Raw genomic sequence first — 25,387 nt, forward strand, 5'->3', positions numbered from 1 at the left:
ACTCAGTCTTGCCCAACTCTCTGTGCAGTCCTTTGGATGCAAGCACCAAATGTGGCATGCAGACAAGAGTTAAAATGCAGTGACCAAGAAATCACAGTCTTCCTGTATATCTTAGTGAGATAAATAGACATGAAAATTGAACAATTATGTTAAAAAAATTTCTATATCTTTATCTTCTATCTCCATTTGAATCTTGTGCGCCTCTCTCTTTACTGATAGATGTTGCTGTTAGCCTAATGGTAAATATATCACTATTTGAAAGGACCACCTCCTGGTGTTAAATAGTCCATCCTCGGCATTCAGTCATGCCTTGATCTGAGACTGCTTGTGAGGGTGGTTATGATTTTTTGTGCTGTAGACCCAAGCCCACTTTAAACTGAGTGAAGTAGTGTTGTAGCTGTATTAGTCCCAGGATATTGGAGAGATGGAACAGATTGTTTAGCATAAATAGTTAACGCATATTTCAAGGGACTATTCAAGGAGAATGTGTTAACTACTTATGCTAAACAATCTGTTCCATCTCTCTAATATCCACTGGTCTACAATTTTTGAGAAGTCGTCTGCTTCAGAGATAAAGTATGCTATTTATTATGTATTTTGATGTGCTGAATTCAAATATGACAATTAAAACAACTGATTGGCTACTGTTTCTAAGATATTTAAGTTTTTACATTTTGTCTATGTATATTGTGTAGATAGTAGTAGAGTTTTAATCATAAATTGTAAACCTAGGTCTTTTCATGTGATTATGGTTGCTTTACATGATAATATTTCACCTGTCCTGTTTATGTAACACTTTAAAAATCAGCAAAAGGGTTATATAAATAAAATTTATTATGAAAGAAAAGGCAAAAAAACTATTATGTACATAGTTTAGTCCTATTCAGTGTCTACTCGGCGCTTCTTGGCTTGTCTCTTCTATTCATTAAATGGAGCATCTCTTGTCACTGTCCAGCAATAGTCTGCAAGCATTGATGGGCTCCATTTGCCCTGATAGCGTTTCTCTATTGTTGCAATGTCCTGGTGAAATTGCTCGCCGTGCTCGTCGCTCACTGATCCGCAGTTCGGTGGAAAAAAATCTAGATGAGAGTGCAAAACATGTATCTTTAGTGACATGTTGCAACCAAGGCTTTTGTATGCCTTGAGGAGGTTTTCCACCAACAACCTGTAGTTGTCTGCCTTGTTGTTTCCGAGAAAATTTATTGCCACTAACTGGAAGGCTTTTCATGCCGTCTTTTCCTTGCCACGCAATGCATGGTCAAATGCATCATCTCGAAGAAGTTCACGAATCTGAGGACCAACAAAGACACCTTCCTTTATCTTAGCTTCACTTAACCTTGGAAATTTTCCATGGAGGTACTTGAAAGCAGCTTGTGTTTTGTCAATGGCCTTGACAAAGTTCTTCATCAGACCCAGCTTGATGTGTAAGGATGGTGGTAAAATCTTCCTTGAATCAACAAGTGGTGGATGCTGAACACTTTTCCTCCCAGGCTCCAATGACTGTCGGAGTGGCCAATCTTTCTTGATGTAGTGGGAATCTCTTGCACGACTATTCCACTTGCAGAGAAAACAGCAATACTTTGTGTATCCAGTCTGCAGACCAAGCAAGAGAGCAACAACCTTCAAATCGCCACAAAGCTGCCACTGATGTTGGTCATAGTTTATGCACCTCAAAAGTTGGTTCATGTTGTCATAGGTTTCCTTCATATGGACTGCATGACCAACTGGAATTGATGGCAAAACATTGCCATTATGCAGTAAAACAGCTTTAAGACTCCTCTTCGATGAATCAATGAACAGTCTCCACTCATCTGGATCGTGAACAATGTTTAGGGCTGCCATCACACCATCGATGTTGTTGCAGGCTACAAGATCACCTTCCATGAAGAAGAATGGGACAAGATCCTTTTGGCGGTCATGGAACATGGAAACCCTAACATCACATGCCAGGAGATTCCACTGCTGTAGTCTGGAGCCCAACAGTTCTGCCTTACTCTTGGGTAGTTCCAAATCCCTGACAAGGTCATTCAGTTCACCTTGTGTTATGAGGTGTGGTTCAGAGGAGGAGGATGGGAGAAAATGTGGGTCCTGTGACATTGATGGTTCAGGACCAGAAGGTTCATCCTTTTCCTCGTCTGACTCAAGGGAGAATGATTCTGGTGCATCAGGAACCGGCAGTCCTTCTCCGTGGGATACTGGGCGTATAGCTGATGGAATGTTTGGATAATGCACAGTCCACTTTTTCTTCTTTGACACACCTTTCCCAACTGGAGGCACCATGCAGAAGTAACAATTGCTGGTATGATCTGTTGGCTCTCTCCAAATCATTGGCACTGCAAAAGGCATAGATTTCCTTTTCCTGTTCAACCACTGGCGAAGATTTGTTGCACAAGTGTTGCAGCATATGTGTGGGGCCCACCTCTTGTCCTGATCTCCAATTTTGCAGCCAAAATAAAGGTGATAGGCTTTCTTAACCATAGTGGTTATACTGCACTTTTGTGATGCAAAAGTCACTTCACCACAAACATAGCAGAAGTTATCTGCACTGTTCACACAAGTACGAGGCATCCCTGCCCACTTTGGCTAAACAGAAATGTGTCCCTTTGCAAAATCAAACACTGACAAATAAGAGAGCACGACACTGTATGATTTCTAGAGCTGATATAGGGCAATTTGTTCAGCAGAGTGATGTAAGCTTCGTTATGATTGCATCATCCATGACTTCTAGGAATAACATGATGCAATTCATATCATGTATGACGCAATACCAGCTTCAGATTGCATCATTCATTGTTTTGCCTAAAAAGCAAGTATTGTCCAAACCCAGTCATAGATTTATTCATAGATCCAGTCAAAGATGTATTTTAGTCATTTCTGGTTTAAATTGAGATCCCTTCCCTTTATAACTCACTTATCCTCCGCCATTTCCAAGTCAAGGGTCGTATATACTGACCCAATAGCATATCTTGAAAACTAGAGCCAATCAACAATTTTAAGCATCATTTTCATTCTCAGTGACCCAGAATTAGTAAAGTTTAACTACATTTATTTCAGAAGCATTTTGGCTGTAGAGCAGTGTATCCTGGGACTAACAGCTACAAGACTGCATATGTTTGGTTAACACATTCACCTTGAATAGTCCCTTGAAATGTGCATTAACTACTTATGCTAAACAATCTGTTCTATCTCCTATTTAGCATGACACTCTGTGTAAGGCTGTCTACACTACACAGCTTTTAGCGACATGGCTGTGTCTCTACAGACGTGCCACTAAAAGTCGCACCATGTAGCCACTGTTTGTCGGCTCTCCTGCCAACAAAAAAAGTCCACTCCCAACAAGCGGCATTTGCATTGTCAGAAGGAGAACAAAATGTTTCTTTTGGGGAGGGCAGGGGTTAACACCTCTGAAAGACAAAAGTTTTGTCGTTCAATTGCCAGTGGTGACATAGCCTCAGTTTCCCAGACCTGAAGAAAAGCTTTGTGTAAACTCTGAAGATGACCAGTCATTTCACACTGATTATCAATAGGCCTCAGTTGGTAACAGCTGTCATCCAAGAGCAGAAAGGGCATGGGATGCAGAGTCTGAGCATTTATTGCACTGTAAAAATAATTTTATATTAAGCATTTCCAAAAATGTATGTAAACCAAGTCTGCAGTTACAGGCAGAGAAGATGAAGAACAAAAAAAGGGGATTTCCAGAAACTTTTAATGTAGAGTGTTAGTGACCAAACTCTACACCAGTCTGTATGCTTAACTAAAATAAAAATCAAACATCTATTGACTTTAGGAATGTACATTTTACTGCGATTTTTTTTTGCAACGATTATTTTAAAAACAGGAGATTAAATACTTAGATTTGTTCAGCAGGCCCTAGTGACCTTACTTATATTGCTCTCTATTTAGGACAGAGGTGGGCAAACTACGGCCCGCGGGACCCTCCTGCCTGGCCCCTGAGCTCCTGGCCCGGGAGGCTCACTCCCGGCCCCTCCCCCACTGTTTCTCCTCCCCTGCAGCCTCAGCGTGCTGGCGCAATGCTCTGGGGCGGGGGGTTGGATGGGGCGGCAGGGGGCAGTCAGGGGGCAGGGGTTCCGGGGGCAGTCAGGGAGAAGGGGTGGTTGGATGAGGCAGGGGTCCCGGAGGGGCAGTCAGGGAATGAGAGAGGAGGGGTTGGATGGGGCAGCGGGGAGCAGTCGGGGCGGGAGGTCCAGGGGCGGTCAGGGGATAGGGAGAGGATGGATGGGGCAGGGGTAATGGGGGGGGGGCGACAGGGAACAGGGAGGGTTGAATGGTGCAGGAGTCCCAGGGGGGCCATCGGGGTGAGAAGCGGGGGAGGGGGAGGTCGGATGGGGGCAGGGGCCAGACCACGCCTGACTGTTTGGGGAGGCACAGCCTCCCCTAATCGGCCTCCATACAATTTTGAAAACCCGATGTGGCCCTCAGGCCAGAAAGTTTGCCTGCCCCTGATTTAGGAGTGGGTGAAGGGAGCCCTACAAAACATAATGCCTTTACAAAACTAACTTCATTTTTTACTACATTAGGTTTAATAGGTATAATTTCTAATTTAGAAAACAAAAGTGGCACTGTAATACTTAATAAGTAACATAAATGGGGAAATAGATCATTTTGGGAGTTAACCACTTCCTTACTCTGTACTCTGCATAGTTTAGCAGATAAAATAGAAACCACCTCAATGCCAACATTTATATATATAAAAACATAAACTTCACTAAAGTTAGGATCTTAAATAAGTGGCCTGATTTTTCAAAAGTGCTGAGCACCCAGCAGCTCAGTTGTATGTCAGTTTGGGAGAAATCCCTTTAACAGAATAGAAGGGGATTGATAGTAAAGAATATATGGGGATTGGTCCTGCTTTGAGCAAGGGGTTGGACTAGATGATCTCCTGAGGTCCCTTCCAACCCTGATATTCTATGATTCTATGTACTGGGATTTTTTCCCACTGACCGCAAAATGTCGTCATGTGCTCCACGCACATTCATCAGGCAGGACTTTGATCTGCCAGTGAAAAAGATGTTCTCCATTTTTTCATAAGAGATGGATCTGAGCTACAGAGTTCAGATTCTCCAAATACAGCTGTTTGAATCTGAACATCTCTTTTTTCCCCCCACTCCTCTATTCTCTATAGAGCAACATCCAACATAGCTTTTTCTTTTTGATTTTTCTGTTGTCCTAAACATAATTGATGGGGAGTTATCTATGATGTTGGCAAAAGTCTGGTGACAGAGTTTTAGTTAATTGGTGCTCCCTCTTTTGGATGATTGTCACTGTAGCAGCAAAACAATATTTCAGAGTCATTCATTGACAGGAATTACTGTCTCTCTTACAGTTTCTGTAATTATATTTCACTCAGAGCATAAAGTATTGGTCAAGTTTTGAACCTTGGCTTTGTGGTTACATCCCTTTAACTACATGGGGCTCAATCTTGCACGATTTACATGAGTAGTCCAATAGGAGTCAATGCTATGAAGTCAGTTGGACTGCTCACATGGTTAGGGATAACTTTTATTTATAATGCTTACGGGATTCAGTTCTTGACTTATAAAGAAGCTTTAGAGGTGTCAGTATTAGATGTTTGGAAGATCTGCATGTGTTAAACAATCAGTAGAAAATCTTTTCACAATGTTACTTCATTTAAAACAAAAGACATGGTGGGATTTCCAAAGGTTCTGTTTAACTTTCAACAAGAATCTAAGTGAAGATTACCAGTAAAACTAAAAGGTGAAATTTCAAGAGTGTAGTGTGTGAATATGTTGATTCAGCAATTTCAGCAGGCCACATTTGAATTTAAAGACAACTGTGGGAGTGACCAATTGCTTTGCAATGGGGAAGGGGTGATGTAAGATGACACCTTAAAACAGTCCATGTCACTCAGTGGTAGTCTGTTTGGGCAGGTCTCCATTATGAGGTGACACCATTTAAAGGTGTTTTCAGTTGGGTGGAAAAACCAAAATAAAATACAGACTCTAGCTACAGAGAAGCTAGAGTGATGTGGATGAATAAGAGAAACTAAAAATTAGAGGTTCTTTATTCAATGTTTTTTTTTCTAGGTTCTACATGGGAGAAAACATTACGACAGTTCGGTTTTGAAAGGTAAGCAGTGAATTTATCTCCTATGCATGTTACAGCTTAAAATACAAACAGAAAAAGAGATGCCTGCACACAAATTGGCAAAGTTATTTACGTTGATTGATCTACATTATCTGGGATGTCAAGTTAGGGGGAGTGGTATGTAGAGTTACTGGCAGGTTCACAACTTTCATTTTTAACTATATCCTGTGATGATCATGGAGCACAAGGCTCTTTTGTAAATCTGGCTTACAATAATTTCATTTGAGAGCAACGTAATGTACTAGGGTTAAAGTAGGCTTCATAGAGTATTTGGTTTGAAGTCTTACCTCTGAAGGAAGGTATTGCTGCTTTCCTATATTTTTCATAAGACTTCTGAACTATGGCATATTAACTAACAAAAACGAATGAATGTGGAAAAAGAACACGATTGGCAAAGCACTATTTAACATCGGAGAAAAATCCGGAATTCAGCATTCCTGAAGTGCAAAGCCTTCTTTCAGCCAAACATAACCACAAGGTTGTCATACCAGAAACATATGTCTCTCTTGGAACTTAAACTAGGCCAGGCCTTGCTAAAGAGTAATCTGTTCTCAAGCCTGGAAATACTCAGTCCCCTATATGCCCATCTACAAACATGAAGCAGAGTTATCTGCTTCCTGTCCATATAGAGCTTTGATCTTCTGTCTAAACCAAATATTTCTAGACTGCACAAGAGTGTGGTAGGGCAAGGCATGGGGCCACTACGAACTGGAGTAGATATGTATGAGAGAAGGGGAACGTTGTCTTTTAACATTACGCATAGGCTGCCTGGTGCCAAGAACATAGATGGCCTTTTCAAAGCCAGGGTGGCGTTGAGGAGAGGAAAGCCTTTCCTTTTCATTGTCTCCACCTAGTATCATCTTTCTAGCTGCTCTCACTTTTATTGCCTTGTTGCTTAATTTAAACAACTTGCCTTTATTTAAGTTAATGGCTAGTTCATTGAACCAGAATGAAACTATTCTGCACAAGGCATAAATTGGTGCCTTACATTTTATTGTAATAGAAAAGCTCTATCTTTAAATTTAAACCTCTCCCTTGATTAAAATCCTCAGACATTAATAACAATAAATGAAAGGCAGCTCTAGTCACTCTTGTCTAAAAGCATTCCACTTGACTAATTTCTCCTGAGCACATAAATTGACTGAACACTGAACCACTGTAGTATCAGCAAATGTAAGGGGTGGATCAATACTACCATTAAAGAACTTGCCCTCAGGACTTCAAGGACAGTATCCCAGAGTCATTGCCCAGGTTTATTCTTAAGGCTCAGCATTAAAAGTTATTTGGAAATAGAGAGACTGAAAGTTGTCCACATATTTCTCTACAGCTTTCATTTTTCTTGAAGTTTACAAAGAACTGATGATACCCTTATTGATCTATTTTTAAAACATAATAATTTTGAAAGCATCTTCATTGTATTAATTTAACGAAATGTTGGCCCATTGTATTTATAATTATAATAATATATGGAGATATCTCCTAGAACTGGAAGGGACCCTGAAAGGTCATTGAGTCCAGCCCCCTGCCTTCACTAGCAGGACCAAGTACTACCACCCATCACTAAATTTAAAAAAATGGGCCAAATTCATCTCTTGGGTAAATCATTTATATTATTATACCTATTATGAGTTTGGCCCAACATTTCTAATCTGCCAAAAATATTGATTGCATTGTCCCATATTTTTAACAGGAGTTAAACAGGAAATGTGGGAGATGAGATGGTCTACTAATAATTTAGTAGGTAAACAATCATTCTGGCCTGCAGAAGTCTCACTTGGCCAACCAACCCTTTAAGGGTAGACCGTCTATGTAATGGTTCAATAAGACTGTGAATTACTTTTTAAACTTTTAGTGAGGATTTTATGCCTCTGAAAAATTAAGAAAAGCATTGGATATGGTGTGTTTCATTTTTCTTTTAGAGAGTTGTCATGTCTCGACGTTTGATGAACTCTGTCTTCAGGCCTCAGATCTCAGTATCTTAAAACCCCTTTTTTTCTAACTATATTTAAATTCAAGATTAATGGTTGCCCTTGGTTGCTTTCTAAATCTTCCTCCTGTGGATGTATTGCTCAGAATAGAGAAATAGCTTGCTGACTGAGTTTAAAAAAAAAAAAAAAAGTCTTGAGGAGCAGAGTCCTGGAAATAATTATCGAGATAGGAAGAGAATTCTGTGGCCTATCTTCTTCAGACTGCTTTTTCCCATCCTCCTGTCTATGCTAGACTCCAGAAAGAGACAATTCAGCACATATTATGCCAGTGAATGGATCAGAGTTTTAGAGCTTGTTTCCATTGCAGAAAAGGTCTTAGAAAAATGTGCACACTTTTATTTCAGAGCTTCTCAAAAGTCAGAAACACTCAGACTTGTTTTGATCTGAAAACCATCTAGGATTTCATTCCAGGATGGATCATACCATGAAAAAATTTAAAAATCTCTGTCCATTCATTTTCATGTGGTCATTTGGCCTAATTCTTCAGTTTTCTAGAATCACTTACAAGAACCTTAATTGTAATGCAGTACATTGGACCTTTTTGTAGTGTGGAGATCATTCTGGTTTTAACATTACTTAAATTATAATTATAATTCCCTTTTATTATATTCTGAGGCTTTAGTTTATCATCATTCATTAAAATCATTCAGGCTTTCAGTTAAGTTCATGAATTAGATCTGAAGTTCATTATTTGTGACATCTGACAGGATCTTGTCCATGTATAGGCAGACTGTTTGTTTTTACAGCGTAGTAAGTCTGGAAGATATAAAACACATTGGTCTGTTACAGAAATTATGCATTTTCAGTTGTTAGGACTCAGAGCATTGGGTGCATCTTTTCTGTAGGGTTCTGCTGTTCTTCCCACAAGTTAAATCTAATTTTATTTCTTAAAAGGCTTTTTATTTAGCATGATATTCAGTCTATGGTGCAAAACAGGGAAATACTGACTCTTTCATTGCTACAGTTTTCTTTAAAGTTTATCACTTGCTGCTGCTATTTTCCCAAATCATGCCAAAGTGGGAAAATGGTAATTTCAACTAAAGATAAAATGTATGGCAGGCTCGAACCTGTCAAGGATTAGAAATACAAAGGGCACAGTAATATAGATTATTTATTTTAGGTTTTACGTATAGTGCTCATTAGAAGATGCTAGTATTTAGAAAAGATTACTATCTTGTCAGTAGGTGTAGTCACGGAGAAAAGGACTCGTGGAAGACATCAGCAATCTAATAATAATAATAGTCTTCTGTATATTTCATGAAATAAGAGCCTCAAAGCATTCAGTTGGAATGGATAGTGGATTTTGGAAAATAAAATCCATTCTGATCATTCCAATTGTAGACAAGATACTAACATGCTCTCATTTGTTCAACAATACACAATTCTCACTGTAGAAAATGGCCTTGTGAAGAATCTGAATATGTTTGTGTATGCCAGGAAATTAGGTGTTCTCTTAGGGCAACATTTGTATTTCAGTTACACTGATTTAATTAAATAATTTAATTGAATAATTTAATTGAAGCCAATGTATTTGGTCCTTGATGTCACATCCACATGCAGGAATTTTCTCTCTGTCAGTTCAGATGGGCATGGAAGAACAAAACAACCTCTTCCCCCAATTCTTAAATGAATTGAACATTTAAGCCAGTTTTGTTCAACAGAATCTCCATACTTTTTCCTGGTGTTTTCAAACAGTCTTCTTTATAGGACTTTCTTGATTTTATGAACATCAGGTGTTCTTACGGGAAACTAGCTCATATTTTATTAAGTGATCTGTCAGAAACATACTTTGGAGGTTCAGTGTTTGTTTTTTGTAAGCAATGTCTTGGTTTTGAAGTTTTTCATTGTTTAAAACAGCAGTATACTCCTATGAACAGTGCTTCCTGAAATAGGCAAAGGGAGAATCAGGTACTGGGGTACACCACATTGTAAACAATCTTTTGATGCCTGTAGTACCCATAGCTTGAATTGTAAATAGGAAAGAGATATGAATACGGAGAGGAGAAAAGGCCTTCGCTGTTTGCAAGCACATCCCTCACAAGGTGTGGACTAAGGTGTAAAGCTGTGTAGATGCACTGACATTGGCACAGATAAGAGTTTGCTTTTCTCAGAATGCAGGCAGGTTTTAAGATGTATGGGGGAAGGTCAGTCCTCAGAGTCATGGCTTTAAGAAGGCTAGACCAGTACTTAAAGTATGGGAAACCTGTATGGAAAGAAGAATGTAGGTCCCTTTCTTACGGGGACATTTCAGATTAGCTTGATTGACAGAAGGAAATGAAGATACTGTGTATACATTTCAGGAAATAGGCCCTGATAATATACAGTGCATGTCATTGTTACTTTGTGGTTACATGATGTTTACTCTGCAGTTGAGTATTTACATTGCTGTTGTATTTGTATCGTGCAAAACAAAGAGACACCAAGAGATCTGGTTGTCTGAGCCTTTATGTAAGCACTCCTTGTGAGTCCAACATGCTGCTTTTTAGCATGAGATAAATTAAAAATGCCGGAGCTTAAGTAAAGTAGCTTTATATCCAGGAAATGACTAGAGTTAAGAGCCTTTCAATTAAATGGAGTGTATCTGGGTTTGACAGATTTAAATGAAGCTCTTATTGTTATTGATTGGGTTTTTTTTTGAGCCATTACAAGTAAGATAATTGCAACATACTATAGTAGCCGTCACCTTTATTGAAATCTATACAGACTACATCATCTGTGCATTTGGATAAATTAGATGTAAAAATGTTTCATTTTATACCTCCATCATAATGAGAATACATTAAAATGTTGAGTTTATTTGTTTACATGTAATGTAACCTCTTTCTAGTCTTTTAGTGCTAATAACTAAAGGTTGCTGTATGATGAGAAAAAACCCCAAACAAATGGATAAATATGTTTGTGGATAAATAGGCTGACTTTACTCCACTGCTGTTTGAGGGGTTGTGGTGTTCATAATTTGAGAGTACTCCAATAACCACCAAATACTTGTGAAAATGTCCACAAAGCAGGAAAGTATTATGAATTTTAGCACATTGATAGCAGAGGGTACGTTGCTCAATATTTGCTTATTCAAAGATTTTTCAGTCCTCCAGTCACAGAGGAGAAAAATACCACATGACTAGAGTGAGCCGTCACACACCACAAATAATGAAAATCAAATAGCTGAAAATAATAATTTCCAAAGAACAGGCTGAAAATTGTTTGGCAAAATATTTATGAATAAGTAATACATTTTCAGGTAATCATCATTGATTCGTAGATACTTTGTCGACAGAGAAAAAGGATGAATTCACAAGAACTGTTATAGATTCTTAGATTTTACTGCCAGAAGGGATTGGTATAATCATCTAGTGTGGCTACCTGTGTATCATAGCCCATAAAACCTCAACTAGTAATTACTGCATCAAAAACATCACTTCTGTTTCAGCTACAGTGTATTGTTTAGAAAGACATCTAGTTTTGATTTGAAGACTCCTGGAGATGGAGAATTTACCACATCCGTATGTAAATTGTTCTAATGCTTGATTACCCTCATGTTTAAAAAATTGCATCTTGTATCTAGTGTGAATTTGTCTAATTTCACCTTCCAACCACTGGATCTCAGTATGCTGCCTTCTGATAGATTAAAGAGCTATCTACTGTTAGGAGCTGTCTACTGTCAGTTACTTTTAGGCCACGATCGAGTCACCTTTTAATCTTCTTTTGGATAAACTAAATATATTGTGCCCACCACAACCGTATACAGTGTATCCTTTGTCTCGCAGGACAGAAGGAAAGAAGTCATTACCCCTAAAAGGACTCCATCTGCAATGGGTGGAAGGGAAGGTTTTAGGGTTGCTAACTTTCTAATTGCACAAAACTGAACACCCTAGCCCTGCCCCTTCCCTGAGGCCCTTCTCCACCCCTGCTGACTACATTTCCCCCTCCCTCCATGGCTCACTCTCCCTCACTCACTTTCACTGGGCTGGGGCAGGGAGTTTGGGTGAGGGCTCTGGGCTGGGGCTGGGGATGAGGGGTTTGAGGTGCAGGAGGGGGCTGCAGTTGAGGAAGGGGGTTGGGGTGCTGGACAGAGTACAGGCTCTGGACTGGGGATGCGGGCTCTGGGGTTGGGCTGTGGATGAGGGGTTTGGGGTGTGGGAGAGGGGGCTCTGGGCTGGGATGAGGTTGGGGTGCGGGGGGGTAAGGGCTCCGGCTGGGGGTGCATGCTCTGGGTTGGGGCTGGGGATGAGGGGTTTGGAGTGTAGGAGGGGGTTCCAGGTTTGGGGGAAGCTTAGGGCTGGGGCAGGGGATTGGGGCCAGGGTTGGGGTGCGGGCTTACCTCTGGTGGTTCTCGGTCAGTGGTACAGTCAGGGCTAAGGCAGGCTCCCTGGCACTGCGCTGCATCCTGGAAGTGGCCAGCAGGTCTGGCTCTTAGGCGGGGGGAGCCAGGAGGCTTCACATGCTGTTCTCACCCGCAGGCACTGCCCACCGCGCCCCCCCCCAGCTCCCATTGGCTGCGGTTCCTGGCCAATGGGAGTGTGGAGCTGGTGCTCGATGCAGATGCCACTTCCGGGGCGCAGCACGGTGCCAGAATAGGTAGGGACTAACCTGCCTTAGACTTGCAGCACTGCCGACTGGACTTTTAATGCCCTGGTCAGCAGTTCTTACCGGAGCCACCAGGGACCCTTTTCAACTGGGCGTTCCAGTCAAAAACCGGACACCTGGCAACCCTAGAATGTTTACTTGGGTGGGGCAAGGAGGAACAGGAAGTGGCCTGACCAGGTGGGGGAGGCACTATCCTTACAGGTGACCGGAGAGGGGAGGGAGGAAGGTATTTATACCCCAGGGAGTTCCGGAGAAGTCCTCTCACTTGGGCTTGGACTGGGAACAGTCTTCACTTCTAGGCAGAGTGTAGCAACAGGTCCAGATGCCTGCACATGCTCACTGCTCCAGCTCCAGATGCCTCCCACATGCAAGAGTAGTTAGCAAGGGAGAGGGTGCAGGGCTTGGGTACCTCCCCCCACCTGAGGCAATAAGGGGAGGTGTAGAGCCAGGGTCCCAGAGGCATAGGAGGAAGGGGAACCCCCATCAAGCTGTCATCAATTGTGGATCAACAGCAGCTGCTGCGTGGAGGCAGCAGAGGAGCCTGACGTGGTTACACATGGTCACAGGGACCCACCATATGGTATAGGGGGCCCCTAGGAGCCTCAGGGTATCAGCAGAGTCCTTGCAAGGATGGGTCAGAATCACCCCAAGATCACGAGAGAGAACGGAACGCAGCAGCAGTGGGAGGCAGTGACAAGACCCTAAGAAGCGTGGCTGTTTTCCCCTGGGAAGAGATTTTTTTTCTTGGCTGGGGGAGGGCGAATGAACCCCTTAGTGGTCTGAGGACATAGCTGAGCTCTCTCCCCCCTACTCCACCCCATTTGGCCCATCAATTCACTGCTGGGCCTCAGCGGTTGGGCAGCTCTGAGTCAGCCTGAGTGGAGAAGTGCTCTACAGGGAGTAAAGGAATGGCTCAAGGAGGGACATGCTCTGGAATCAGTTGATTCCCCTTGTACATCATTTTGTGGCCCAGGAGCAGGCATTCGGGGGGAAGGGATAGCTCAGTGGTTTGAGCATTGTGCTAAACCCAGGGTTGTGAGTTCAATCCTTGAGGGGGCCACTTGGGGATCTGGGGCAAAATCAGTACTTGGTCCTGCTAGTGAAGGCAGGGGGCTGGACTCAATGACCATTCAAGGTCCCTTCCAGTTCTAGGAGATGGGATATCTCCATTAATTATTATTATTATTTTATTTATTGCATGTGGCAATTTTTCACCTGCGTGTGAACAATTGGAGGTCAACTTGATGATTTGAGCTAAGAGGGATTTGGGGCAGATGCAGGATTTTTTTTCCCTGGGGTGACAATTGTTTGGTCTGAAATGTTGGAATGGAGAGTATGGCAGGTATCATGAAGCCTCTGGGGATTTATAAGGCCAGGGGGTATGTGAGGTGGATAAATTCATATGTGACCAAGGAAGATTGTTAATTACGCATCTGCACATGTCTTCTGGTTGGGTACCTGACTTATTCAGTGATACACTTCTCTGACCGGGGAGCAGATATATTTTTGTCCCTGTCAAGGCTGATTCCCCACTCTGGCTGAGTGCAGAAGGTGGGGGCCAGCAAGGATTCTAAAAATTAATACTTGCCACTCCGGGCTTGTATTAAACTCCCAAGGTTACAGCTTCTCTCTGACCTTGGATGGGTAGGTGCTGCCACCACCCAAATGCAAAAAAACCCTTTGAACTTGGGAATTTCTCCCTGTGGGGTACCTCAAGCCCTTTCACCCTCCCTCCCCCTGCCCCAGGGAAGAGCTGAAAAAGAAAACAAAGGAAATCAGCTGTTGCCAGCAGCTAATTAAACAACATATGCACAAACCTCTTAGGACACAAAAAACCCAATCCTGTTCTTAAAGGTCAATTTTATTAAGAACAAAAAGAAAGAAAATATATCTGGAACTTAGGCTATTGCTAGAATTAAAAAGAGCAAATATAATAATTAATCATCAAGAATGGTTTTCTTGAGGTCCAGCTTAATGGTTACAAGCAAAACAAAAGCATTTGGGGGTTAGCACAGAGAAGTGCACAAGCCATAAAGAAATAAGAGAGAAACCTTATTGCATCTTCCTAGACATTTCCTGATCCACTTACATATCTAGGATTTCAAATGAGTAGTTTCTAGGTATGATTTAATGATTTTTCATACCTGGCTTAAAGCTTCTTACAGCATTGTTGCTCTGTCTCCCCTCTCCGGGAGAACAGCCACAGACAGACAAAAGGGGAGTCTTGTTTCAATTTTAAAAAGTTCTAGCCTTCCCATTGGCTCTTTTGGCCAGGTGCCCACTCACTTCCTTTAACCTATGCATGCAGTTAGACTTTTTAAGCCTTTACAAGTTAAGCAAGTAGAGAACAGCTAGCAAGAGGGATTTTATAGCTGTCTGGCTGAGTGTCCATAAAAGAAAGCTACCCAACCCCCCCCTTCATTTATCACAGTCCCATATTAAGGAAGGAATTAGTAAGTATCTGAGAACCTGGTGGGTGCATCGGGGGAGGCAACTAAGGTAATTGCTGGTACCTCCTTGTTGCAGATGTCCAGTGCAGGTACTCATTAGAGAAGCAATATGATCATCAGAAAAAATCAACTGGAAGGGGGTTTAGAGGAAAGCATCCCTTAAGGAAGCGAGGGAAGGGCTTTCAGGGATACTAACATGTGGTATAGTGGGGACCCAATCCCCTCCTTTTATAGCCCCTTTAACTTTCATATGAGAGAGGGGTGGTGGCATCTGAACAACGAGGTGGCTGGGACCAGGTTGGAAAGGGGGAGAGCTGATGCCACCCCCAAACAGAGGGAAACGATTAATGACGACTAAGGCTGCGAGTTTGTCACAGAGGTCAAGGAAGTCACCGATTCTGTGACTTTCCGTGACTTCTGCAGAGGCCGGTGCAGTTGGCCCAGAGGCCACCTAAGCCGCTCAGGCCACTACGCCCCTTTCCCCCAGCAGCAGCAGGAGTTTGGGTGTGGGAGGGGGCTCAGGGCGGGGGGTTGAGGCGCACTTACCTTGGGGGGCTCTCCAGAAGCGGCGACATGTTCCCAGCCAATGGGAGCTGTGGAGCCAGAACTTGGGGCAGAGACAGCGCGCAGAGCTAGGAATTGAGGGAGGGCCATCTCCTCACTTCCGGGGAGCCACGAGAAGCCGGGTAGGGAGCCTGCCAGCCCCATCCCCTCCAGCACCAGCGGGGGTCCCGGGCCACATGCCTGCTAGACCGTCCCCCCCAAGCACCTTGGGCTGTCCTCCCCACCCCCCCAAGTTTTAGTCAGGGGTATATAGTACAAGTCATGGACAGGTCATGGGCCATGAACTTTTGTTTACTGCCCGTGACCTGTCCGTGACTTTTACTAAAAATACCCATAACTAAAACGTAGCCTTAATGATGACCTGCACTGTACAATTTATTGCCAGATACTCCGAGATATTTTAGGTTAATAAAGCTGTGGCCTAATTAAATCCCATCCATTGCTTCCTGTCTTTCTTTTGTCATGGCTGGACAATGAGCCTCTTTAAATCTCTCATTATAAAGGAGGCAATCCAGACTTTGAATCATTCTTGTAACTCTTTTCTGAACCCTCTCCCATTTCCAATGAATAATTCAACTCCCACTACAACTAACGATATGCTTCTCTTCTCCTTTTCCCATGTTCCCATGGTTTCTTTCTCATGTGTAATGATTTACATTAAGATTCCACAAAACTGGTTTAAGATCAATTTAATCCTGGATATTATATGTTAAATAAATAACAACTGATTTTTTTAAAAAACACGTTTTTGAAGAAGAAAAGGTGTGATTATTATGATTGGCGACTTCATGAATTCACTTTTCATAATAAATTGATATTTCAGTAACACAGAGAAAAGACCTTTTGGTTTGAATACCGGTTTCTCATTAAAAACATATTAATCTGTCAATAGCTGTGTAAAGTACACACAAGGCTATTATTCACAAGTTAATGTTTACATAATCAGCTATTGCTATTCTATGGACATGCAACATTTTGTATTAATTCTAACTCAAATGTGTGTTTGGAAATCATAATTAAAGCATGTCCTTCTGTCATATTTGCATCTCAATGTTACTGCTTATTCTGTTGTTTCCAATCCTGCATTCACCTAAAAAGAACAGAATAATGTATTTGTTGACAGTGCTGTAAACCAAGTGAGAAAATGTTGGCTCTGCCATGCCCCTTTGTGGGAAATTCTGAGGGCTTAAGTGGACTTAAAGGATGCTTAGGCCCTGTGCTGCCCCTATGCATAGGGATGAATTTAGCCCCTTGTGTGTAGAACACACTGACTTTTTGTATACAGTTGACTCTTACTGTGGAGTGGTGGGGTTTTTTTCATGGTTGTGAGGTGCACAGGGCCTGTATGGTTTAGGAGATGGAGAGTTGGTGCGTCTGGATAGGTTTCCCGTAGCGGCATGGTGATGGTGTCTAAAGCTAAGCTATGCTTCAATATGTGCAACAGTTAGGCTGGCAGCGAGTTATATTGGGGACACAGTCTAAGGCCTTGGCTACACTTGCAGATGTACAGCGCTGTGAGTTAAACCTGTCTTCGTACAGCTGAGTAGGGAAAGCGCTGCAGTCTGTCCACACTGACAGCTGCCCAGCGCACTGTCGTGGCCACATTTGCAGCATTTGCTGTGCCATTGGGAGTGGTGCATTATGGGCAGCTATCCCACAGAGCACCTCTTTCCATTCTGGCACTGTGGGTTGTGGGAAGGGGGCGTGGGTGTGGGGCATTCTGGGTCCTGTCCCAATGCCCCGTGATGCATCGCTTCGCATCCCAGAAATCCCTTTGTTTCCATCCACCTTTGGCGCCATCTTTCAATGGTTTCTGTGCAGCGCGATCTGTCTGCGGGAAATGGGGCCCGAACTGCTGAGGCGTATGCTGACTTATCTCGCCAGCACGTCACGTTTGGCTGTTGAACTATTCCTTAAGATCCAAAGTGACAGTGAGAGTGAGGAATCCGACGATGCTATCGAGCCGCGTAACGTGTACAACACGAAATTGCTTGTGGCATTCACGGACATGCTCAGCACCGTGGAACGCCGCTTTTGGGCTCGGGAAACAAGCACTGAGTGGTGGGATCACATCATCATGGAAGTCTGGGATGACAAGCAGTGGCTGCAGAACTTTTGGATGAGAAAAGCCACTTTCATGGGACTGTGTGAGGAGCTCGCCCCTACCCTGCGGCGCAAGGACACGAGATTGAGAGCTGCCCTGCCAGTGGAGAAGCGGGTGGCTATTGCAATCTGGAAGCTGGCAACTCCAGACAGCTACCGGTCGCTCGCAAACCAGTTTGGAGTGGGAAAGTCGACCGTTGGAATCGTGTTGATGCAAGTTTGCAGGGCCATTAATCGCATCCTACTCAGGAGAACCATGACTCTGGGTAACGTGCAGGACATAGTGGATGGCTTTGCACAAATGGGGTTCCCTAACTGTGGAGGGGCGATAGATGGGACACACATTCCTATTCTGGCACCACCCCAGCTAGGATCCGAGTACGTTAATCAGAAGGGGTATTTCTCTCTGGTTCTCCAGGCGCTTGTGGATCACCGTGGGCGTTTCATTGACATTAACACAGGCTGGCCCAGAAAGGTGCATGATGCACGCATCTTTTGGAACACTTGGCTGTTCAGGAAGATGCAGGCCGGGACTTTTTTCCCAGAGCGGAAGATCACGGTAGGGGAAGTTGAAATGCCCATTGTGATCCTTGGAGATCCCGCTTACCCGTTAATGCCGTGGCTCATGAAACCCTACACAGGGAGCCTTGACAGCAGCAAGGAACGGTTCAACTACAGGCTGAGCTGGTGCCGAATGACTGTGGAGTGTGCCTTTGGCCATTTAAAGGGCCGCTGGCGATCTCTGTATGGGAAGCTGGACTTGGCCGAAAACAGCATCCCCGCTGTTATAGCCGCGTGCTGTACCCTCCATAATATTTGTGAAGGGAAGGGTGAAAGCTTCACTCAGGCATGGACCTCCAAGGTTCAACACCTGGAGGCTGAATTTGCACAGCCAGAGAGCAGGGCTATTACAGGGGCCCAGCGCAGGGCTGCAAGGATTAGGGATGCCTTGAGGGAGCAATTTGAGGCTGAAAACCAGCATTGATATCTGGTGTCCTGCACTGCAGTGAAGTACAGTAGTTCCAATCTTTAGGAATCAGTGTTTGCTAAGCAGACAGCAGACTTGCAGTGCCTGTTTATTTCCTGGGCTAAGGAGTCTTTTACTTTATGCAATAATAAAGAATGTTTTCAAAGCCAAAAAATCCATTTATTGAAAAGAAAAAAAAATTATTGCAAAGAAACAAGGGGGTGGAGTGGGGAACAGTACAATCACAGATTCGCGTATGTCCTGTCTGGTGTGCTGTGCAGTGAGTGCTGCACTTCAGGATAGCTATACTGCATGGTGATGGGGGTTGAGTGCAGAGGGTAAGGGTCGTGGTTTTCAGGGCTGGGTGCTGAAGATACAGATGTTGGAGGCAGCTGGTGGTGTGAAGAACACGGAAGTTGGGGAAAGTGGGTTGGAGGTGACAGTGGGGCACAACGGAAAGAGTTTGGGGACAAGGACTGTGTGTGGGGGGTGGCGTTTGTGCTTGCGGTACCGCTCCTTCTGCATGGCTACGAGCTCCTGGATAGTGTCTGCTTGGCGCTCCAGGATGCTTATGAGCCGATCTGTGCTTTGCTGCTGGTGCTCCGTGCTTTGCCGCCAGTGCGCTGCGTTTTCCTGGCAGATCCTGCTTTCTCGCTCCCTCCAGTTCTGTGCTTTCTCATTCTCTTTAAGACTTCTTGCAGCGTGTCTTCTTTTCTTTTTCGCAGTCTCTTCCTGAGTCTTTGCAGTCTCTGAGCAGGCGATAAGAGGGACGGCTGAGGTCTCAGGGTTGATGCAGCTGTATAGGCAAAATGCAACATTTAACAGAGGCAGCATTGTTTATACCAGACAGAGTAATGATTCCCCCCGCACTTAAGGAGTTGAAAACACACAGGGTCTACACAATAGCATAATTTTCCCGTCTGAAATAGAGCACACATATCCCACGGGAGCCTCAAAATGGTGAGTAAGGGGGACTGATTGTTTCAGGGCTGCACTGTCGTCTGGGTTTCTGTCCCTTGGGGAGATCCAACAGCTTCAGAGGGCACCTACACTGAACACTGTCCCAACATTTTCCACAGGAGTTCGTCCTGAACGATATCTCACTGCTGAGGGTGACCTGGGAAGCAAGGGAGAGTCTTCTACTGCAATGTGGCTTCCGCCCTGGCCCATATGCAGCTTGCCTGTGTTCAGCAATGGTCCCTCCGCCCCTCGTGGCACAGTGGCGTGGACACGTTAGCCTGGCTGGGACAAGGACCACGGTGGCTCTCCCGATAAACCTGCGCAAGCGCATTGCACATGTTCTGGATGAGACATTTGAAGAGATTACTGAGGCCGATTACCGTGATGTGATAAACCACATCAATGCACTATTCCGCATCTAGGCATGCATGCCTAACCCTCCTCTCCCAAAGAGCCTGCACCAAAAAAATTCCTTCCCGAAAAAAAAAACGCTTACTGGGAACCTGCTCTTCTGTTTGTCCTCCACCAAGTACTGGCCGCTGCGACTGGCTACCTTCCTCCTGGCTCAAGAAGAGCTCCCGGCTGCATGGCTCCAGGGATTCCGGGATGTCTCCATCCGGCCCACCACCCTCACTCTGGTTTTCCTCCCTCCCCCCCCCCCGACACCGGCTTTGAAGTGTCCATGGTGGTGCTCGGAGTAGAGGTGGGGTTAACCCCAAGTATCGCATCCAGCTCTTTGTAGAATCGGCAGGTCGCGGGGGGAGCACCCGAGCGGCTGTTTGCGTCGCGTGCTTTGCGGTAGGCACTCCACAGCTCCTTCACTTTAATCTTGCACTGCAGGGCGTCCCAGTCATGGCCCCTTTCCAGCATGTCCTTTGATACCTTCCTGAAGGTATCTTAATTCCCAGCTGCGCTCCAGCCGTAGGACTGTACAGCTTCCTCCCCCCAAACACTGATGAGGTCCAGCATCTCGCCATTGCTCCATGCTGGGGCTCGCTTGGCATGTGGAGGCATGGTCACCTGGAAAGATTCGCTGATTGCTCAGGCGTGGCGTGCTAACAGGAAGGGGATTTTTAAAATTCCCGGGGAATGTAAAGGGCGGGATCACATGGTTGGTTACCTGAGGCCAGGGCAGTAGAGTTTGAACTGATGACCAGAGTGGCTAGAACAGGCATTGTGGGATACTGCCGAATACTTCTGGAGGCCAGTCACAGTGCATTGGGCGGCCACACTGGCGCCACAGCGCTGCAGCGGCAGCGCAATACATGCTATTCTTGGGGACGTGGAGTACATGCAGCGCTGCAACCATGGAGATACAGCGCTGCAAATGTCTTGCCAGTGTGGACTGGGAGTGAGTTACAGCGCTGGGGGCGGCTTTACAGCGCTGTAACTCGCAAGTGTAGCCAAGGCCTAAGTAAAAAATGCTCATACTGCTATTACCTTATCCTCTCATCCCCATACATTTGTGTATTGCATTTTATCATTGTGATGCTGCCTACCCAGGAGCCAGCTCAAATCAAAGGCACAGGCCATTCACTTGTTAGACTAGAAGAAAGAGGGATGTTATCACATTACCTGTACACTGCACATGCCTGACAATTATATTTACCCTAAATGCTTGAAAACTAGTGAAATGCTAATGTTGTTGTCTTCACTTATCTGAAACTTCTTGATTTACATTGTACTTAGTTAACCCTAGATCAAAAGGTGTATTAGCATTAGGATGAGAATGTATTTAATATGTAAAACTACACAAAAACTAATGAAGGAATGTTTCTGGCTCTCTCTCTGTTCCTGTAAACTAATGAAAGATTGTCTGGGTGGCTGAAACTATATATATTATCTCTAAATTGCCCATTAAATGGAATGAAAGCCTCAGAACTGTAAATGAAGAAACATGGTCATTTCAAAGCATGGGTCTTTGCGTTCAACAATGGAAAATTCACAAACCCTGTCTGCGTTCTGAGGGCCCATGCTGTGCTGAAAACTCTTGCCTGACTGTTTTCAGCTATAAGAAGGAATCCAGGGCATGATTCTGCATCTCTGCACTGATGAATTCTGACATGGAGAATTCTGAGCAAATGGACAGAGGTTCCCCAAAGCTATTTTGGGTAACCCTAACAGACATTACATCTCTGCTATCATTTTACAAACTTACCCAACTCTGACTCACCTATAATGTATTTTACCTGCTTTAACTTCTCAATAGCTCTCATTTCTTTTTCTTAGCTTATAAATCTTTAGTTTAGTTTACTAAAGAAATTGGCTATCAGCATTGTTTTTGGCATGAGATCTGGAACATCCACTGACCTGGAGGGAGTGACTGACACTTTGGGGTTGGAAGAATCTAATGTGTGGTGACTTATGGTTTTAATAACCTTTCATCATAAAGTCCAGTTTGTCTGGATGGTAATGCGGGGCTGAAGGGGACTGTCCATGGCTCCATGGTCAGACTAACGTAGTAATCCAGGAGTGCACTGACTTGGTGAAATCTAATTAAAAGATATACCACCAGTTTGGGGTGTCTGCCCTGTTCTCTGACAGTCTGGCCTAAGACTGGCCCTCTCAGCTGTAAGCCCATGACGAGTAGCGTGACAATCATTAACCAGGATTGTAAATCTTTGGCTGTCAGACTGTCTTTCAGTGTCAGCTTCACAAAGATATTTCAGCCTTGGTGGAGGGGCAGCAAAGTTGAAGGTGTCTCACCATCGACCCATCATCCCCCCTCTCTCTCTACAACCCCTCACTTCAGGAGCTGCAGCTTCATCTTCGTGGCTTGGCCTTCCAGCCAGGCCACAATAGTCCTCCGCTTCTAGGGTATCAGAGACTCCCAAGATGAACAGCCCCAGGCAGTCCTCTCTTTGCCATTTGGTCCATGCCTCTTCCCCAGTGGCTGGTAGGGGAACCCAGGCCTGCCCTCTACTCTAGGTTCCAGCTCAGGGCCTCATCAGCAGCCGAAGTCTGCCCTACTCTGCTCCTTGCTGATTTTCCCCTGAGCCTTTCCTACCTTTCTGACTCTCCCCCTTCCCTGGGTTTGCCAGCCCAAACTCCCTCCTCCCAGGGACATTTTTTAGTCTTTTTAGCCCAACTTCCTTCTCCCAGGGAGTGACTGCAGACTACTTCCCTGCAGCCCCATTCTGCTCTCGGCTCCTGGACTTTATACAGGCCCTCCTGTTCCTGTCCAGCTAGGCCTCATTTAATCAATCCCTGCTTCCTGACTCCTCCTCCAGGTGCAACCTGGAGAGTTATTTGGCCTACCTGGCCACGTTGACCCCTTCAAGACATGTGTGGAGTGGATACCCCATCACGGCTTCTCTTACCTTCCTTCTTCCCTAACACAACCATTCATGGCCAGCCATTATTTGGCCAAGAGTGTGATTTACTTTTACATTAGCCACAAGATTCCAAATGTGATTTATGGGGGTCAGAAAGTCAAGCTAGCTTAGAAAATATTTCTCACCTCAAAAGGCATGTCCTTTATTTATTTGCATCATGAACACTAGATGACTCAACTCTTTCTTTAGTTTTTCTGTTAATTCTGTCTGTTGATGCCTTGAGTAGACACAGGTTGATTTATGGGGGCTCCCTGAGATTCCTTTCATATCATTGTCTAATCTGTGACCTCTGTTTCTCTTTAGGAACTTATAAATATACATAAATGTGAATTTATTCTACAAGGGTTACAATTACGCATATTTGCGTATTTCAGCTGAATGTAATGCATATGTATAGCATGAGGCAACAGAGCTGAAAAGAAATTGAGCTGATTCTCCTTCCTCCCTTCAGAGACTGAGAATGAAATCAGTAAAGTTTTGTTTCTTATAATTTACTGCTTATGATAAAATTGTTTTCCAGATTCCATCCTAGTCCATTCATTTTATTGTCTGGCTGTTATCTGGTTGGTAGATATGGGATTTAAAGTAGAAAACCACATCACAAGAACCTGTTTATATCATTTAAACTAAACACTCTAGTTGTCCTGTTTCCTAGGAGTAGACAGTAATTAAGCAACAAGGTACAAGTGGGGATGTGGCTACCTTGTTGTGTGTGCTTACTTCAGGGTGTTGTATAGCACAGATAGGAGCCCTTTCTTTTCCGAGTGGTGTGATTGTTTTAATTTAACTTCCAAACCTGCCCTTGTCTTGTAATTTCATTATAGGCATGTCTGTAGAACTCATGTGGTTTGAAGTGCTTCTGTTGATTTTGTTTATAGGGCAGAAAATAGAAGGAGAAATGTGTGGGTTTTTTGGATCTGGTTCAATATGTACTACATGCTTAAAATCTTTTATTTTAAATGAACTTTTCTTTGCTTCTTTTGCATTAAATAAAACTTCTATCCAGATGTCTGACTAATGGGGAAAATCTAGATTAAAAATAAGTTTATATTTAAAAAAACAACAAAAAGAGTATTTAAAGAGATCTGAATGAGTTATGTTTACTTTTGATATTTTAAGTCATCTAGAGTCTAGTGGTCAGCATTAAACACTGAATAAGTCAAAAATTACTTTAGATTTACATTAGTTTAGCTCTGAACTTCAGTAGAATAACTCTAGTTTTACACTAGCATGCATGAAAGCAGATTGACCCCCTGCATTCAGACAGAAGTAATACTCTGGCTAAAATGAGGTCAGCCTACCTGGTAACAAACAAAAACCTATGTTTAAAATAGTATAATAGAGCATAATTCTGCAGCATTTCTTTTTCCTTCATCCTGAGATGGAAAAAAAATTAGGGGCTCTAGCTAGCCAGAATAAACTGAAATGTGGTCTCCACTGATAACTCCTTTTACTACTGCATTATCTGATTAAACATTTGCATTCCATGGGGTGCTGAAGGCCTTGTGATATTGGTAATGGAACTTGTTTAGTTGTTGTGAAATGACTCTCTCCTGGAGAAAAGCGAGGAAGGAGACAAAAACAATGAGGAGTCCTTGTTGCACCTTAGAGACTAACAAATTTATTTGGGCATAAGCTTTTGTGGGCTAAAACCCACTTCATCAGGTGCATGGAGTGAAAAATACAGTAAGCAGTATATATATTACAGCACATGAAAAGATGAGAGTTGGCTTACCAAGTGTGTGTGGGGGGGTGCCAGTGCTAACGAGGCCAATTCAATCAAGGTGGAAGTGACCTATTTTCAACAGTTGACAAGAAGGGGTCAGTGTCAACAGAGAGAAAATTACTTTTTGTAGTGACCCATCCACTCCCAGTCTTTATTCAGGCCTAATTTGATGGTTTCCAGTTTGCAAATTAATTCCAGTTCTGCAGTTTCTCGTTGAAGTCTGTTTTTGAAATTTTTGGTTGAAGAATTTCCACTTTTAAGTCTGTATTGAGTGTCCAGGGAGATTGAAATGCTCTCCTACTGGTTTTTGAGTGTTACAATTCTTGATGTCTGATTTTGTTTCCATTTATTCTTTTGCATAGAGACTGTCCAGTTTGGCCAATGGGTGGCTGTCTGTAAGCGAGGACTGGCCTGTCTCCCAAGGACTGTGAGAGTGAGGGATCGTCCTTCAGGATAGGTTGTAGATCCTTGATGATGCGCTAGAGAGGTTTTAGTAGGGGACTGTAGATGACGGCTAGTGGCGTTCTGTTACTTTCTTTGTTGGGCCTGTCCTGTAGTAGGTGACTTCTGGGTACCCTTCTGGC

The 25,387-nt window shown here is 43.7% G+C and overlaps 1 protein-coding gene across 7 annotated transcripts in view; it reads left to right on the forward strand.

Moving 5' to 3' along the window:
• Window positions 1–25,387, forward strand: part of PIEZO2 (piezo type mechanosensitive ion channel component 2) — a 425,559-nt gene that overhangs the window by 195,139 nt on the left and 205,033 nt on the right. For all 7 annotated transcript variants that reach the window (XM_065582029.1, XM_065582034.1, XM_065582028.1 and 4 more), the window contains exon 4: window positions 6,066–6,108. In XM_065582029.1, coding sequence (XP_065438101.1) covers window positions 6,066–6,108 — 43 coding nt within the window. The remainder of the gene's footprint in view (window positions 1–6,065; window positions 6,109–25,387) is intronic.

This window comes from Chrysemys picta, chromosome 2 (assembly GCF_011386835.1).
Source record: "Chrysemys picta bellii isolate R12L10 chromosome 2, ASM1138683v2, whole genome shotgun sequence".
NCBI lineage: Eukaryota > Metazoa > Chordata > Testudines > Emydidae > Chrysemys > Chrysemys picta.